The 18,270-nt window shown below is 38.9% G+C and overlaps 1 protein-coding gene across 6 annotated transcripts in view; it reads left to right on the top strand.

Moving 5' to 3' along the window:
- The window catches only part of DENND5B (DENN domain containing 5B), a 221,323-nt gene that overhangs the window by 132,736 nt on the left and 70,317 nt on the right, over positions 1-18,270 (top strand). For all 6 annotated transcript variants that reach the window (XM_047787272.1, XM_047787273.1, XM_047787275.1 and 3 more), the window contains 3 exons: positions 6,188-6,375; positions 13,442-13,978; positions 16,909-17,140. In XM_047787272.1, coding sequence (XP_047643228.1) covers positions 6,188-6,375; positions 13,442-13,978; positions 16,909-17,140 — 957 coding nt within the window. The remainder of the gene's footprint in view (positions 1-6,187; positions 6,376-13,441; positions 13,979-16,908; positions 17,141-18,270) is intronic.

The following is an 18,270-nucleotide window of genomic DNA, read 5'->3' on the forward strand; positions in this document are numbered from 1 at the left end:
TTTTTGGGTTTCCATGTTAATAATATAGATATGCTTGTAATAGCTTCAGGATCTTTCATTATATAGCTGGCTATAAATCTAACCATTTTTTAGATACTTAGATACAAGTTATAAATGAGACTGTACATAAGCATCCATGTAATATGTTTTTGTATATTTATGTGATAAATTACTAGAATTGATGGGTCAAATAATCTCTATATTTTTAAGCTTTTGATAGATATTGCCAATAATAGTAGCAATTTATGCTGCCTTTATAAAGAAATGTATGAGAATACCCTTTTCCCCACACTTTTGCTGCCATTTTCCTTGTTTTTCTTTTTTCTTTTTTTTTATTTTCCCACTGTACAGCAAGGGGATCAAGTTATCCTTACATGTATACATTACAATTACATTTTTTTTCCCCACCCTTTGTTCTGTTGCAACATGAGTATCTAGACAAAGTTCTCAATGCTATTCAGCAGGATCTCCTTGTAAATCTATTCTAAGTTGTGTCTGATAAGCCCAAGCTCCCGATCCCTCCCACTCCCTCCCCCTCCCATCAGGCAGCCACAAGTCTTTTCTCCAAGTCCATGATTTTCTTTTCTGAGGAGATGTTCATTTGTGCTGGATATTAGATTCCAGTTATAAGTGATATCATATAGTATTTGTCTTTGTCTTTCTGGCTCATTTCACTCAGGATGAGATTCTCTAGCTCCATCCATGTTGCTGCAATTGGCATTATCTCATTCTTTTTTATGGCCGAGTAGTATTCCATTGTGTATATATACCACATCTTCCAAATCCAATCCTCTGTCGATGGACATTTAGGTTGTTTCCATGTCTTGGCTATTGTGAATAGTGCTGCAATGAACATGCGGGTGCACGTGTCTCTTTTAAGGAGAGTTTTGTCCGGATAGATGCCCAAGAGTGGGATTGCGGGGTCATATGGAAGTTCTATGTATAGATTTCTAAGGTATCTCCAAACTGTTCTCCATAGTGGCTGTACCAGTTTACATTCCCACCAACAGTGCAGGAGGGTTCCTTTTTCTCCACACCCCTTCCAGCACTTGTTATTTGTGGATTTATGAATGATGACCATTCTGACTGGTGTGAGGTGGTATCTCATGGTAGTTTTGATTTGCATTTCTCTTATAATCAGCGATGTTGAGCATTTTTTCATGTGTTTGTTGGCCATCTGTATATCTTCTTTGGAGAAATATCTATCCAGGTCTTTTGCCCATTTTTCCATTGATTGATTGGCTTTTTTGCTGTTGGGTTGTATAAGTTGTTTATATATTCTAGAGATTAAGCCCTTGTCGGTTGCATCATTTGAAACTATTTTCTCCCATTCTGTAAGTTGTCTTTTTGTTTTCCATTTTCCTTTTTAATCGTTGTCAACTGATAAGCAAAATGTAGCTTACTTTTTACCTATCATTGAGGGTAATTTTTTTCTGTTCATTTGCATTTGTACTCTGCCTTTTATATCTTTGCGAAGGTTTTTTTTTTTTTTTTTTTTTGCTTTTTAGGGCTGCACTTGCAGCATATGGAAGTTCCCAGGCTAGGGGTTGAATTGGAACTGTAGCTGCTGTCCTACACCCCAGCCACAGCAACTCTGGATCCGAGCCGTGTCTGTGGCATACACCACAGCTTACAGCAACACTGGTCCTTAACCCACTGAGGGAGGCCAGGGATCAAACCTGCATCCTCACGGATGCTAGGTTTGTTACCACTGAGCCATAATGGGAACTCCCTCTTTGTGAATTTTAGGCAATTGTTTTTTGGTCAAAATAAAGTTTATTATGAAAACAGGTTGGTATGAGGACAGATGAGTAATTTAGGATTGGTGGCTCATGTGAGGTGTGCAGTTTCTGCAAAGACACTGATGACATACTCACAGAAGGCAAGGGTCACATTCTCTGTTGCTGGCTTCATTGAGAATATTTGAAATTAATTTCTAGAGCTAGGGAGATGAGCTGAATTCTGTATGCATGGATTCCAAGCCTTAAAGCCAGCCTGGCTCAGTTAGTAACCAGTTACTGCCTTGGGGTCATACTTGCGTAATCTTCCAGCTGCATCAGGATGTTCACCAGAGGTATGCTGGAAACCACCATCCTCACACCTCTACTGGCGGTGTGTAAACCCTGATAGGCGTGGCCTTTTCCTGGAGCATTGCACCACTAACCAATGCTGGACCTGCCCTGTGTCACTCAGCAATCTCCTTAGCCTGCAGCATGGATCCTATGCTTCCCACCTCACCTCTAACCCCAGGCCTCTCAGCTGTCCTCGTGGGAGTGACCTTATTTTCCACATGATGCTGGTGGATAGGGTGGATAGGGACCAAGATTAGAGGATGAGATGGCAGAGGGCAGTCCATCTCAGGGTCTATGCCTGTGCCACTGCTAGGCAAATTTTGACAATGCGTTATTATATAACATGGTCAAGCATAATGTCCAGTAGTTTTATTTCATTTTACATGCCTTAGTTGTTAGCATATTAATTTCTTAGTACACATTTATTGACCAATCACTAGGCTCTGTACCAAATGCTAGAAATTCTTTTTTTTTAATTTTTAAAAGAATTTTTATTTTTCGGCAATGCCTATAGCACATGGAAGTTCCTGGGCCAGGAATTGAACCTGCACCACAGATGTAACCAGAAGCCATAGCAGTGACAATGCCAGATTCTTAACCTGCTGAGCCACAAGGGAACTCTGGTTTGTTGTTGTTTTGGTTTTTTTTGATTTGTTTTTTGTTGTCATTGTTATTGTTTTTGGCCATGCCCATGACATGCAGAAGTTTCTGGGCCAGGGATTAAACCCCTGCTGCAAAAGTGACCTGAGCCGCTACAGTGGCAGTGATGTATCCTTAACTCTGTGCCACAAGAGAACTCCCCAAGTGCTAGAAATTCTGAGATTAAAAATAGAGTCATTGCTCTCCAGCAGATAATGGTTATTAGGGAAGAGGGGAGAGACATAGAAAGAGAGTTATGAAAGAATTTTTAGTTTGAGATGTATAATTGCTGTAGTGGAAATAGAGACCAGGTACTGTGGAAGCATGTGATGATAAGAAGTGTTCAGGAAATGCTTTCCAAAGGAACCACTGCCTAAGGAAAAGGTATTGCAAGGGGAAGGGACATTCTGGGCAAAGGGAAAGAGTGTACAGAGGTGAAGGGACCTGTGAAAACATGTCGTGTTCAGTGAATGAATTGTAAGCAGATGACCTGACTGTATATGTGGTGGTAAGAAATGAGGCAGGAAAGGGCCAAATTATAAAGAGCCTCATATGCCATGCTGAGACTTGTCTTAAATGTAAAAACTTATTTTACACATGCATCACTTTGAGTATCAAAGAAAAAATAATTTCCCTAAGCTGTTTAAATTTTTGCAAATACACTTCAAGAAGAAGCTTACCTTTTATTTCTTGGCTCAGTTAAAAAGCATTATCTTGTTTCTGCTAAGTAATTACATTATTTAAAAAGTGGATGGCATTTCACCTAATCTTGAGAAAGCAGAACTGAGAAGAAGAATAGGCAACAAGTGGGTTGATGGTGGAAGAGGAAAAATAAACCTTATATATCAGTTTTTCAGTGTCTAGTAGAAGGGGGAAACATAAAATTTATTTTCACCTCCCATGTGAAAGTTTTTCATAATCAAAGCAAGGAAAAGGCCCACGATGTTAGTTGCAATTACTTAAAGAATTTGTTTTATTTGAGATCGAACAATTTTCCCCATCAGCAGTAAATAAAATAGTCTAGTGGCTAAGGATTTGATTTGACTGCTTAAAACCCTCTGCCTTTCACCATATGCCCAATCAGGAGACACATTAAACCACGTGGTAATTTAAACCAAGGAATGTAACATGAAGACTTATTAAGCTGTGGTAGGAAAGTACCTATAAAGACATGATGAAAACACTAAAGGGTACCCCAGGAAGGACCGACCTGGAAGGGGGCATACTTCCCAAGTCTGTGGTTCAGACCTCACTGAAGGAAGTATGGCAGCTCCTTGGATGGTGGTGGTAGGTGGGTTGCCTGGGCCAGAGCTGATCTTCAGTCACCGGGCAAGCAGAAAGCACCCTTCCCAGTACAAGTGAGCTGTGTCTGGTGAGCAGGCACAGAAGTTGTCAGGGCACCACTGTGGCTGTGAGTTACAAATGTGCAGTATCCATGCTAGGAAGGCCCAGTCTTTAAGAGTGGCCATGCTGGGCAGGTGGCCAGGGAATGTAACACCATATTCCCCACATGTCCACACCACTGATCAGCTGTGCAGCAGGAGCAGAAACACACAGAACACTGCACCCTGCCCACTGTACTCCTGAACTGGAAGAGAAGCCCCTTTCTCCTGCGGTGTCTCTCCTGTGTCCTTAACAGTGCGCCCACTGTAAAAGAGAGCACACTTACAGTCCAGTTCATTTTCATAGACCACTTGTGGAGTGAATTTGGAGCTCAGTAGACAGATAAATAGATAACTGGTACAGGATCTGACTGCTTAAAACCTCGAGCCTTTCACCTGTGTCTGCCTTATAACTGAGAAAGAAATGAAAAAGCTGCTGATACCCAGGAACCGATCTAGTGACAGCTCGGCCTCCCTGTCACTGTACACTGACCAGATGCTCACAGCTGAGCCATGATCTTCTCCTGTAGCTCACAGGCTTCACAGGACCATCTACTCCAAGCAAGGTCACCGTGCAAACCACAAATACCAAACACTCTTCTCTCTCAAGCCACCTGGTATTTGTTTCTTAAAAGTATTCCTGTAAACAGATTTTCACCTAAAATCTAAGTCTAAGGAAAGTTTTAAGTACATGTAAGCTATGGATAGCTGATGATTTATGATGAAAATCTCATGGTAGACTATTAAAGGTATTCACAAATTATAAAACAACACAAGAAAAAATTTTCGATGGAAAACATCCTGGTTTTGCATGGTCAGGTATTCTTTGAATTTGATGTGAACCACGTAGCTTCAGATCGTTTCCCTTCACCTTTTAAAAAAAGACTGTCAAAATCATATTCCCCCAGGTTTTACTATATCTGTGCATAATGAATTCTGTGAGAAAATTATTACGGTCCACAGTATCTATTTTCTTCAATTCTCAAATCCAAAATAATTCTGAAAACCAAACTTTTTGGGTAGCTCATTGACAAAATCAGATTTCAATGAAAATGATTCTTTGGTAATCTGCCCTACTAGGACGCTCATATAGTTTAATGATTACTATATTACTGTATTTGATTACAGGGTGCTGCCCTGGATATTTCAAGTATGTGTTGTATGCACAATATTACCTTTCTAAATTAAAAAGAAAAAATCTGATTTCTGAAACATGTCTTCCTCCAAGGGTTTAAATAAGGATTATAGATATATGTATGTATAAATTGTCCATGGCAGAGTGGTTTAAGAGGGCATTTTATTTGTAATTATGTGAGATGATAGATGTTAACTAAACTTACTGTGGTAATTATTTTATAATATATATATACATCACATCATCATGTGATTGTCATCTAATGCTAATACAATGTTATATGTCAATTATGTTTCAATAAAACCAGGGAGAGGAAGAGGGCACTTTAATATTGGGGAGAGTTTTTAGTTTTGATAAATTAGTTCATGTCAATCAAACATACATGCAAAAAACAACCTTTAATTTTCTGGTAACTTTCATTTTGTCCATAGATTTGAGTTGGAGGTTAATATAGGAAGTGTGACTGTGAATGCATCTATCTGTTGATTTCTTGTACCCACAAAATGAAGGCTAAAATAAATGTAATCAGGACAACTATAGGCTATAGCCATGATCATTTATCAAGGAAAAAAGAGCCTCAAATTGAGGATTGCATAGATATGCATGTATACAAAAAGTGATCAATAGCAATATTCTTATGCATTTTCAGTGGGAAAAATGTGAAGAGAGCATTTATTAGTTGTTGTTTCCTTCACATTTGAAGGGAATGCCAGTTTTTCAGAAGCAAAATTTGATGTTGTTTGCCACCTACTAAAACCCTCTTCAAACCATTCAAGTGAAACCGTTTAACTCTTTAATTGTGGTGCGATAGAACTAATCTCTTCTGCATAGTCATAAAGAAGCACTTTACTTATTAGTGCAATAATTTTTTTTCTGAAAATTGGCATTTTCAAGTCTAATGCAGTGATGATGTTTTGACTTGGAATCTTCTCCTCCATTTTTGTTGTTGTTCTGTGCAGATTATCAACGCTTGATGACTGTGGCGGAAGGCATCACCACACTTCTGTTCCCATTTCAGTGGCAGCATGTTTACGTGCCCATCCTCCCTGCTTCTCTGCTACATTTTCTTGATGCTCCTGTCCCTTATCTGATGGGCCTTCAGTCAAAAGAAGGAACTGACCGTTCTAAGCTAGAACTTCCTCAAGAGGTAAGACTTATAATGAATGATGAAGCATTTGCTGTTTGCCGATTTAGGTCAAGGCTGCTTTTGTTAGATAGCGTTGTCTTTGTCTAAACTGCGTTTTGGCTGTTCTGAATCTTCCAAGTAGGTCTAGGGCAGAGACTCAGCTACGGAATGTAGATCCTGACTCCTGAGGGTTATTATATGACAGTCATTCATTAAACATGGTTCAAAACAGGACAGTGGCTGGAGTTCCCTGGAGGCTCAGTGGGTTAAGGATCGACATTGTCATTCATGTGCCTCATGTTCAGTCCCTGGCCTGGAAACTTCCACTTGCCGTGGGTGCAGCAAAAAGAAAGACAGACAGACAGACATAGTGGCAAATTTTCACATCCATAAAATTTGTGAAGATGAGCAATGGTAGTATTATCTAGTTGCTTTAGTATTCTAATAACATTTTATTTCTTTTCCCCTATTCATGTTATAAATTTGTTTTTAAGTGATATAGCCCAATTTTAACACCCTTTAAAATCATTGTATTAATAGAGGTGAATTTGACTCTTGACCTCTATCAAATGGAAAGTAACATCTTTTAGCAAGCTAGAGATCATCATTAAATATTAAATACTTGGGTAGTCTTTGTTTTCAGATTAAGGCTGGTTATCAGCTTTTTCTAAATGTCAAATTGGCTAAGTGGTTGAGACAATATTTCTAACTTTTAGCTTTTAAGCCACCTTAAGGTTACGGTGTTTTCTTTGTGTTGTATTTTCAAATATTGTTTCAGAAGAAAATAAAAAGGAATTCTTGAAAGCATTTTGAATCTAATTTTAGCTGTTGTTAATGTCACTCAGAATTGAAATGTAAAGCCTTTGAACTGAAATATTGATGAGCGTGCCATGGCCTATTAAAAAACATAAACTAATTACATTATATCATTAGCTATTTAATTTGCACCTTTCTTAATAAAATCTTTCATGCTGTGCTTCACTTTTATGTGTTCTTATTTCCTTTAGAGATCCTCATTTTAATAAGTGAATTTAAAATAATACACTGAGCCACAGCCATTATACCCAGTAGTGATTTCCTATAATCAACCGTTGCTTACTTTATCCTAATGAATGTTTCTCTACCAAAATTAACATTTTTGTTCAGGGGAAAATAGCTTGATTCGGATTATATAAAACAAATATGCAAACTGTCTTGCCTTTTTTTTTCTTTTTTGCCTTTTTTGTCTTTTTGCCTCACCATGTTGCCATGAGCTGTGGGATAGGTTGCAGATGCGGCTCAGATCCTGAGTTGCTGTGGCTCTGGTATAGGCCGGTGGCTACAGCTCCGATTAGACCCTTAGCCTGGGAACCTCCATATGCTGTAGGAGCGGCCCTAGAAAAGGCAAAAAAAAAATTGTTGAGAATTTTTAAATGCCACCTTGATGTATTTGTTATCAGGAAATCTTTGTACTTGTTATCAGGAAATCTTTCTGTCTCTATGTCTGTGTGTATACTCTGGCTCTAAAGCCAAACTTAAAAATTCTGAAAGCTCTTACAGTAATGTCTGTGATTTTCTAATTTTTCATTCACTTTAAGTCAAGCACTGTTTAATGATATACATACTTGTCTATTCATAAGAGTAGAATAATTTGAAATAACATGAATCATCTGTGAAAATAATAGTGCCTTTATATAGGAAGTATACATTAGTGCATTACTATTTTAGAGGAAAAGGCTAATAGCATTTCACTTTACTCCAGTTATCATTTTACAATGAAATGAAATAATCTACTCCACATAATTTGGAGGAGGAAGTGTGTATGAAAATAGCTGTCTTTAAAATGTGACTAGTAATACTTGCCCCACTTTCCCTGAAAACTTTAAAAATAAAATAGCTAAAAATAGGGAGAGGCCTTCTTAGAATAGTTATGAATGTGATGTTTATAAAATGATTATTTTAAGAAGGCATGATTTTAGTTGTTAGTTAACTAACGTAACTGCATAGACTTATAATTAACCACACACTCACTTGCCCCATGATCCCAAAGTGATAGGCACAGGTAGCTACTTGTTATATTGAAGGGGTGAGTGATGGTACAGAGATGGATGGAGCAGTGAGCATTACACAGATTGGTACCTCTCTTTCTACTGTTCTTACTCATCTTTACAGAAAACAGTGGGCAAAAAAAATCAAGGGAAAAACTAAAACAGAATTGCTTTTGCTACTCTTTTTGTCATATCTTACCTTAAAATTCTATGAAAATGTTAAATGTTCTCCTCTGGCTTACCCTTATGCCAACCCAGCTTAACTTCAGCCATTGAGAAACCAGAACTCTTGCCAAACATGGAGAGAGCCACCCTGGCCGCAGGTTCCTGGATATTTCTTTCTCTTGTGTATTTTTAAGGTTCCACAAAATGACCATCTCTTTGAGTCTTATTCATTCATTCAGCACACAGTTGTCTCATACACTGTGAGTGCAGGGTACACTAGGAGACATCTGAGAAAGAAGCCGCCTTTAAGAAGTGATCTCTGCTTTCTAAAATAAGACATTTACAAATATCAGTAACACAGGCTTTAAAATAAAAAAAAAGAAAAGGTAAGAGGAATTTTACAACTAAGAATGTATGCAGAGAAAATAAAAATGCCTTTAGGAGAGGGACATGGGAAAGCTTCATGGCAAAGAGGTAATTAAGCTTCAAGTCTTTGTTCCCTTTTGTGGGAATGTTTATTATTTTTAATTTGAAGTAATTACATAAATGAAGACTTCTGGGCAGTGTTAATCAGTCAAAATGTAGAAATATTAAGTCCTAAAACAGCATGAGGTTGAGATGTCAAGTATATTTTTTCATCTTTTTTTTTTGTCTTTTTGCCTTTTCTAGGGCTGCTCCTGTGGCATATAGAGGTTCCCAGGCCAGGGGTCCAATCAGAGCTGTAGCCGCCGGCCTACGCCAGAGCCACAGCAACAAGGGATCCAAGCCGCATCTGTGACCCACACCACAGCTCATGGCAACACCAGATCCTTAACCCACTGAACAAGGCCAGGGATCGAACCTGCAACCTCATGGTTCCTAATCAGATTTGTTAACCACTGAGCCATGACAGGAACTCCTATTTTTTCATTCTTGAGGGTTTTTTAAAATATATAATATATTTTTAAAAACCTAATGGTTCTTAAAGTGAGAAAATGACTTATCAGAATACCCTATTATAGGAATTTCCATTGTGGCTCAGTGGGTTAGGGGCCCAAGGTTGTCTCTGTGAAGATGTGCGTTCAATTCCTGGTCTCGCTCAGTGGCTTAAGGATCCGGTGTTGCCACAGGTCACAGGTGCATCTTGGATCTGGTGTTGCCATGACTGTGGTGTAGGCTGCAGCTCCAATTCGACCCCTTGCCCGGGAATTTCCATATGCCACAGGTGTGGCCTTTAAAAAAGAAAAAGATAAAAAAGCGATACCCTATTGGACAGAGTTCTTATCTGTTTTAGAAAAAGGCTTTTTGGTTTTTCTTCAGTACATTTTTATTTTTATTTTTTCTTTTTATGGCTGCACCCATGGCATATGGAGAATCCCAAGCTAGGGGGTCCAGTCAGAGCTACAGCTGCCAGCCTACACCAAAGCTACCGAAATGCAGGATCGGAGCCACATCTACGATCTACACCACAGCTCATGGGAACGCCAGATCCTTAACCCACTGAGCAAGGCCAGGGATTGAACCTGCAACGTCATGGTTCCTAGTCAGATTCATTTTTGCTGCACCACGATGGAAACTCTTCAATGCATTTTTATAATACAAGTTCACATTCCTTGTTTCTACTTTGTGATAAGCAAAGTCCCAACTCCAGCCCTTGTAAGCGGACACAGGAGGGAAGGAGAGACTCGTGGGAATAGGAAGACAGGCCAGTAGCTGTGGTGCTGGAACACCCACCTTGCCTTGCTGTACATTTTCGGCTCATCAGTGATTACATGAGCATAACAAGCTCTAAAATTTCTTAAGATGTATCATCTTCTCTTTTCATAACGGAAGGAAAGGGATAGGAAAAGATAGCAGGAAGGCATTAATGAAAGAGACAGTACAAAGTCTAAGTGGAGAGATGGTTGCTGGTTAACATTTAGGTTAGCAAGTTAGTGAATTTTTTTCCTCTGTTTTTAAAGATATTGAATCATCCATTTGAATTATGGTGACCTAGTTTCTTCCGTTAAGCTGTAGAATATATCCTACTTTCTAGAGACTGTAGACACATATATAAAGATGTGGATTTAAATAAAGCTGTAAGTAACACTACTGTCTTCAGCAAGATGAGACTTCAACACTTGCTTTATTTAGGGAAAACTATTGCCATTGGAAATGAGGCATAATGGAGAAGGAAAAAGTCTCTTAAGCTATCTGGTTGTTTGAGGATGCGTATTAGGAAGTCACCCACCTTCTTGGGCCTCAGTTTCTTTATCTGCACATTAAAGGGGTAGATTCAGAGGTTGTTTAGGCTTGAAGAATCACTGTTGATTCTGTTTTTGGATGGTGGAAAGTCTTTTGAGTTTTTATTGAGCTTAATTTGGAACTTTGCTATACTTGTTGCTCATTAGCATCTAACATGAAGACCAGGGATCAAAAGAGAATAATAGAGACCCAGAAATCTGCGCTCCTCTTTTCACATTCAGGATCAGAGGACCATACGAATCATGTCCTTGCTCCCTGGGGGCATTGTTGCGGCCTGGGGAGGTGGGGAAGCACGAGATGAGGCTTCCTTCTGTTTATTGACTTTACCCCATGCCTTGTGTTCAGTGTCAGTTTTATGTAACCGAGGGAGAATCAGAATTTTATGCAGGGGAGTTCCCATCGTGGCTCAGTGGAAATGAATCTAACTAGTATCCATGAGGATGCAGGTTTGATCCCTGGCCTCGATCAGTGGGTTAAGGATCGGGCATTGTTGTGAGCTGTGGTATAGGCTGGCGAGTCTCCAGTCTGGTGTTGCTGTGGCTGTGGCTGTGGCTGGCAGCTACAGATCGATTCAACTCATAGCCTGGGAACCTTCACATGCCGCAGGTGCGGCCCTAAAAAAAAAACAAACCAACAAAAACAACAAAAAAAAGAATTTTATGCAGGTATGTAGCCCCTTGAATTTTCTATATCTTCTTGTAAGGTATTTAAAAGTCTTTTTATATCTAGAATGTAAACAAACTCAAAAACACTTTTCCTCTTATTTTTGTCTCCTTTTTTCCTCAAGTCAAAAATATTCAGGTCACCTTCAAGTTACCCAAGGCTTAGTCGTTTCTTGTTCTCTAAGCACTTGCCTCCACCACCCTCTGCCTCCTGCTCTTTGTGCAGTGGCTTCTGAAATGGTTTTGTCATCTAAAAGATTGAGGCTAATTTTCTATAAAGTGAAAATTTGTGGACTTTCTGTGAACTGGATTGCTCTTCGCTAAATTTCATCCCATTTTGGGGTACTACAGATGCAGTTTTTGTTAATTCTAAATTATAAATGGTGCGAGAGCAGTGGAATGGCATAGAAAGTTCAAGCTCATTGAGTGTATTACTTTGCTTATTGCCTTTTTTTTTTTTTTTTTTTTTTTTTTTGCTTTTTAGGGCTGTGCCTGTGACACATAGAGGTTCCCAAGCTAGGGGTCTAATTGGAGCTACAGCTTCTGGCCACAGCCACAGCCACAGCAACATGGGACCTGAGCCAGGTCTACAGTCTACACCACAGTTTACCAAAGCAATTGCAGATCTTTAATCCACTGAGGGCAGGGATCGAATGCGCAACCTCATGGTTCCTAGTCAGATTCGTTTCCACTGTGCCATGATGGGAACTCCTTGTGGCCTTCTATTTGTAGGGAACTACGAATCTGTGCACTTTTACCTATTGAGGAATGCCTAATGGATGCCATATATTACAGTGTTGTCCAGATTATAATAAACTAATGAGACCCAGGGAAAATTATTCATATATATTAATATATTCTCTCAGGGAAAAATGCTGGCAACAAAGATTTATTTATTTATTTATGTCCTTTTTTTGCCTTTTCTAGGGCCGCTCCTGCAGCATATGGAGGTTCGAAGGCTAGGGGTCTAATCGGAGCTGTTGCCACCGGCCTACGCCAGAGCCATAAGCAATGCGGAATCCGAGCCGTGTCTGCAACCTACACCACAGCTCATGGCAACGCCGGATCCTTAACACACTGAGCAAGGCCAGGGATCGAACCTACAACCTCATGGTTCCTAGTTAGATTCGTTAACCACTGAGCCATGAAGGGAACTCCCAAAGATTTATTTTTATTTATTTATTTTTCTCTTTTTAGGGCCAAATTCTGGGTATATGGAAGTTCACAGGTTGGAGCTTGAATGGGAGTTGCAGCTGCTGGCCCATGCCACAGCCACAGCAATGCCTGATCTGAGCCATGTCTGCGACCTGTGCTAGAGCTTGTAGCAGTGCCCGTTCCTTTAACCCAATGAGTGAGGTCAGGAACGGAACCCGCAACTTCATGGATACTAGTTGGATTCCTTTTTTTTAAAAGGGGCTGCATCCATGGCAAATGGAAGTGCTCAGACGAGGGGTTGTTTCGGAGCTACAGCTGCCGGCCACACCACAGCCACAGCCACAGCAACTCGGGATCCAGGTTGCGTCTGCAACCTGTACTACAGCTCACAGCAACGCCGGATCCCCAATCCACAGACCAAGACCCGGGATCGAACCTGCATCCTCATGGGTACTAGTTGGATTTGTTTCCATTGCACCATAATAGGAGCTCCACTAGTTGGATTCTTAACTTGCTGAACCGCAACAGGAATTCCACAAAGATTTATTTTTAAACGATAAAATAAATTTCAACCCTGAGAAGGTTAACATAAAAGGCAGTGCCGGGTAGTCCTTTATGTTGCAGCAGGTTAGGGATCCAGCGTTGTCACTGCAGCAGCTAGGGTCCCTGCTGTGGCTTGGGTTCAATCCCCAGCCTGGGAATTTGCACATATTGCTGGTGCAGCCAAAAAAATAAAAATAAAAAAATAAAAGGAAGTACAATCTGTGATTTCTGTGTATAAGAGTTGGCAATAATATTGTAGAAAATCAAATTCCTTTACCCTAAAACCTTTGTATGTCTTTTTTTCTCTTTCAGGCTAATTTGTGTTTTGTGGATATCGACAACCATTTCATTGAGTTGCCTGAAGAATTTCCACAGTTCCCCAATAAAGTGGATTTTATCCAGGAACTCTCTGAAGTTCTTCTTCAATTTGGAATCCCTCCTGAGGGCAGCTTACATTGCAGTGAAAGCACCACCAAACTGAAGAACCTGGTTCTGAAAGACTTGGTCAATGACAAGAAGAATGGCAATGTCTCTGCTAATAACATCAGTATGTATGAGTTACTGAAGGGCAATGAAACCATAGCCCGCCTCCAAGCCCTGGCCAAGCGGACTGGTGTGACCGTGGAAAAAATGGACCTCTCTGCCTCTCTGAGTGACAAAGAAAAGGACTTAAAACTGCAGTGTGAAGAGGCAGAACTGAGGGACTACCAGCTCAATGTGCAGCTCCGAGAGGTCTTTGCTAACCGCTTTACACAGATGTTTGCCGATTATGAAGCCTTTGTGATTCAGACCGCCCAGGACATGGAATCGTGGCTGACCAACCGGGAACAGATGCAGAACTTTGACAAAGTAAAAAGAACCAGAATTTCCCTTTTTACATTTCTTAGTGGGCTGTGTTTTTATTGATTTTGTTAATTTTTTCAAAATGTTGATTTTCCCCCCTCCCTTCCCATCAAGAACTTTTCTCGACCAGTATCTTATACTAGATAAAATATTTCACAGGAAAGTGAATCAAGTAGCTCATGAAGCTGCTCATTGAATTGTGTATTAAATTACCTTTAACCTCATTTTAAATTTTCTATACTTTGAAGATGCTTGCATTAAAGCAAGTCTTAAATTTCATATGTTTTTCAAATCTGCTAACAATATCTAATCTTTTTTCTTTTTCTTTCTTTTTTTTTGGCTTTTTAGGGCTGTTGAGGCATATGGAGGTTCCCAGGTTAGGGGTTGAATCAGAGCTGTAGCTGCTGGCCTTCACCACAGTCACAGGAACGCAGGACCCGAGCCGCATCTGTGATCTACACCATAGCTCAGGACAACCCCAGATCCTTAACCCACTGAGCAAGGCCAGGGATCAAACCTGTGTCCTCATGAATGCTAGTCGGGTTCGTTGACTGCTGAGCCATGACGGGAACTCCCATAATATCTGATCTTGTAAGGAGTTTTATTTACTCACATTTTAGGATCAAGTCTAGTTAAATAAGGCCTCGTCCTTTTCTAGGAAATCCTTAATTATCTCTATCCTATAATGAAGTCACAACTTTACCATGTAAAGGTAGCAAATGGTTTCGTTTCAGAAGGTAAATTTTTATCTCAATTTAGGTTCAAAAGAGAGAAAAAGTGAATAAATTAGGTTTTATGATTGTAATGCTCTGTTCCAAAGTTTTTGGAAGGGAAGACAGAAAGTGACACCAGTTTTGATCATCCTGCTAAAGTTGAAGCTTCCTTCTGAGGTTTACTATATTCTTTGCCAGTTTTTCTTAACATATCCACCAGTTTTTAGGTGTTTTTGTTTTGTTTTTTCCAGAAAAAAAGCACTTAGGGGTGTGCATTAACTCTTTCAAGTCACTTGGGAATAATTCAGTCCCTTGCCTCTGTGATTGCCAAGGCATAATACTGCTATTAGAATGAATTATGCCATTTTGCTAAATGGTGTCTTTGTGTCATGAAAGACCTCTCAAAGGGGCTAATATGTTCTAACAGGCCAATCTACAGTCTTAGAGTATCTAACAAATATTAATAAAAAATTTTTTAAAGGTGGGTAATATAAAAGATCATTTTCTGATTTCATCAGATACTTTTTTAGATGAGGTGTACAAACTACACTTAATAGTTAAATTCTGATGCACTTCATATTTGAAAAAAATTTCTTTAATAAATTGAGAAAGCTTCACTTCTCCAAATGTATTTCTGCTCTTAGGTTCCTATTTCATTATGCTTAATCATTTTCCCACATTTTTTCCTAGCCAGCTTGGAACTAATCTGTGTATACTCATGATTTATCCTTGGGGTAATTCAAATTCTTATCTAAATTGAGCACTGGTACTTTCTTCCTTCTTAATCTTTATGTAGCTCCAAACTATAAATGGAATTCTTTTTATATAACCCCTAGAGAAATCAAAGTTTCATGTTCGATTCCAGAAGTCTTGCAATCATCTCATTTTTCACTAAGAAAATTTACAGGACTTATCACATACCTAGTACTGCAAGCCAAGTTTTTGCTGACTTAAGGGTTGTCGTCCACAAGGATCTGATATCAAAAGCCAGACATTTGGTCCATTTAGGAAAAAAGGCTGTTTGCTCTATGAAAAATAAAATTGATATTTATCTGTAAAATATCTTTTAAAGAAGTGAGCTGATTTCTGGAGATTAACTGTGAACTTTTCTCTGGCTATTTGGATTTATGTAACTGCATCTAAACCATGGAGAGAGTTAAATTGAATAAGTGGATCTCTGTAAGGAAATTTTTCAAAGGCTTCCTAAATTTCAGAATGAAAAATATGCTAGGAAGAAGCTAATAAGTATTAAGGAGAGTGACCTATGTCAAAACTTATCTTCCACCTTTCCCCTTCTGGCTTTTGCCACATTGCCTACTCAGAAGAATGAAGAGCAAAAGCAATCCAGCAGTTAAAATAGTAGTCAACTTCCAAATCTCAGACAGTGTGAAATTGTGACCAGAATTCCTCTACACACGTGGACCCTAAGCACCAAAGGAAAAAAAATGAACCTTTTGAATCAGAAGCTGCTTACAATTTACTGAACCATTGCATGCAGCAGACAAGCTGGGAGCAGGGACATGTGGCTGGTTGTATGTGTTTTTCAAAGGCTTGGCTTGCTTAGGATGGTTTTTCAGGCAATGCTTTTTTTCAGTTGTTAAGGCCCAGACTATTTTGTCAGCACATGTTGGAATGGAGTTTGATCTTGAATTAATGCATTCCATCAGTCTCTGTCAGGGACTAGGAAAACATCCATTTGAAGAACAGAAGATTTTACCCATAAGCACAAATTCCATGTTGTTGGTTTTTTAATAAAGGTTATTGCTTAAGTATGTATCATTATTGTATCAGTTAATCACCTCGCTGCCTATGACATGGAGCTATTTGGCAAAGGCTAGGAATAGAGAGCAGAAGAAATTACAGCTCATTGGGGAAAAGGGTCGAATTTAATGGTAAGAGAAGAAGTTCATTGACGATCTTGTAGCAACTGATCCACCATCTTTCATTAACGATGCCCTCTTTACTACATAATGTCATGAGGACCAGAATGTAAGTCAGTTCTAAAAGGTAGGATCAGCTGCTAAAGACCTAAGTGTCCTAAATTCTCTGAATCTAGAAGCAAGGAAAGAAAAGTGGATTCTTAAGGAATTCTAAATTTCAAGCATCAGTTTTGTATAAGATTAAAAAGGAATGATCTTAGCAACAGATAATTTTTGGATTTGTCGTGTAGTATTGAGATGGTCTCTTTGCATTTACAATAATTTCCTAATTATCTCATTACAGGCATCCTTTCTGTCTGACCAGCCCGAGCCTTACCTGCCATTCCTTTCACGCTTCATTGAAACACAGATGTTTGCCACCTTTATTGATAATAAAATTATGTCTCAGTGGGAAGAGAAAGATCCTTTGCTTCGAGTCTTTGACTCTCGGATTGAGAAGATAAGACTGTATAATGTAAGGGCTCCCACCTTGAGGACATCTATCTATCAGAAATGCAGCACTTTAAAAGAAGCAGGTACATTCATCATGCCTTTTAAAATTAACTTAAAATCTATGGTCATTTCTCTTTGCATATTGTTGGCCTTATAAACTGCAACATTAGTTTTTAGTTTTAGACTTCATGGTTAATCCTTTTCCTTGTGCTGTATCAAGAAATGCTCTTTTATAGTTTTTTTTCTTTCTGTTTTGTGAGCTAATGTCAGTCCTTTTCCTACTTGACATTCCTCTTCCCTCAGAAGATGAAAAACAATAACAAATTGAGTGAAATAGAGCTGTAAGATTGCTGTGATTTGTGTCTTACTCTCTTTATTCCCTTAATGGAAAATTGTTCATTTCTGTCTTAATGCTTATTTTGCCTTTTTGCTTTTCACCTGTTCTTTCCTTCATCCAAGGAAAAAGATAAGTATTAATTTAAAGTAGTAAATTTGAGTTGCTGCCTAATTGACATAACTAAAACACTATGTTTACTTTAGTGGTATCTTTCATTAAAATAGCTTCATTTATTGAAATTAAATCTCTAGATTCTTGTACTCGAATTAGAGGTTCCCCAACCCTGACACTAGTTTTTCTCAGGGAATTATGCATCTTGACCAATCTTGTCTGACAGTGTAATATAGTCCATTAAATAAATAATCGTATTAATAGTGTTTACGAATACCTATTATGTGCCAGACACTATTCCAGCTGTTCTATGTGCATTTTTGCATTTGATCTTAATAATGAGGGAGTATAGACACATTTTATTGCTTGCATTACTGCTGGCTTCATCTTATAACTGAAAACGCTGAGGTTAAGTAACTTGTATGTGATGGCATAGCCAGTGGTCGGTTAAGCCCTAATTTGAACTCCTATTTGACTGATTCTAGCACCTGAAGTCTTACTACTGCATCAGCTGTTCATTCAATAAATAAACATGAAAGATGTACCAATCCACATGACTTTATATATTTATACTTGGTTCCTATCTCTTTCTTTGCCAAATGAACTAGTTCTGTTACTTGGGTGCCCTTCCTTTTCTTTCTTTCCCTTCAAGTGTAGGAACTATTTGAGAGTGGTTTCTTTTCTGAAGTAAAAATAGGCGGAAGATGTGGATTTTCTTTTCTCTGGCTCTGTTGCTTGCCTTTCTCACTTTATCTTAAATAGATC

The sequence above is a fragment of the Phacochoerus africanus genome, chromosome 7 (assembly GCF_016906955.1).
Source record: "Phacochoerus africanus isolate WHEZ1 chromosome 7, ROS_Pafr_v1, whole genome shotgun sequence".
NCBI classification, from domain to species: domain Eukaryota; kingdom Metazoa; phylum Chordata; class Mammalia; order Artiodactyla; family Suidae; genus Phacochoerus; species Phacochoerus africanus.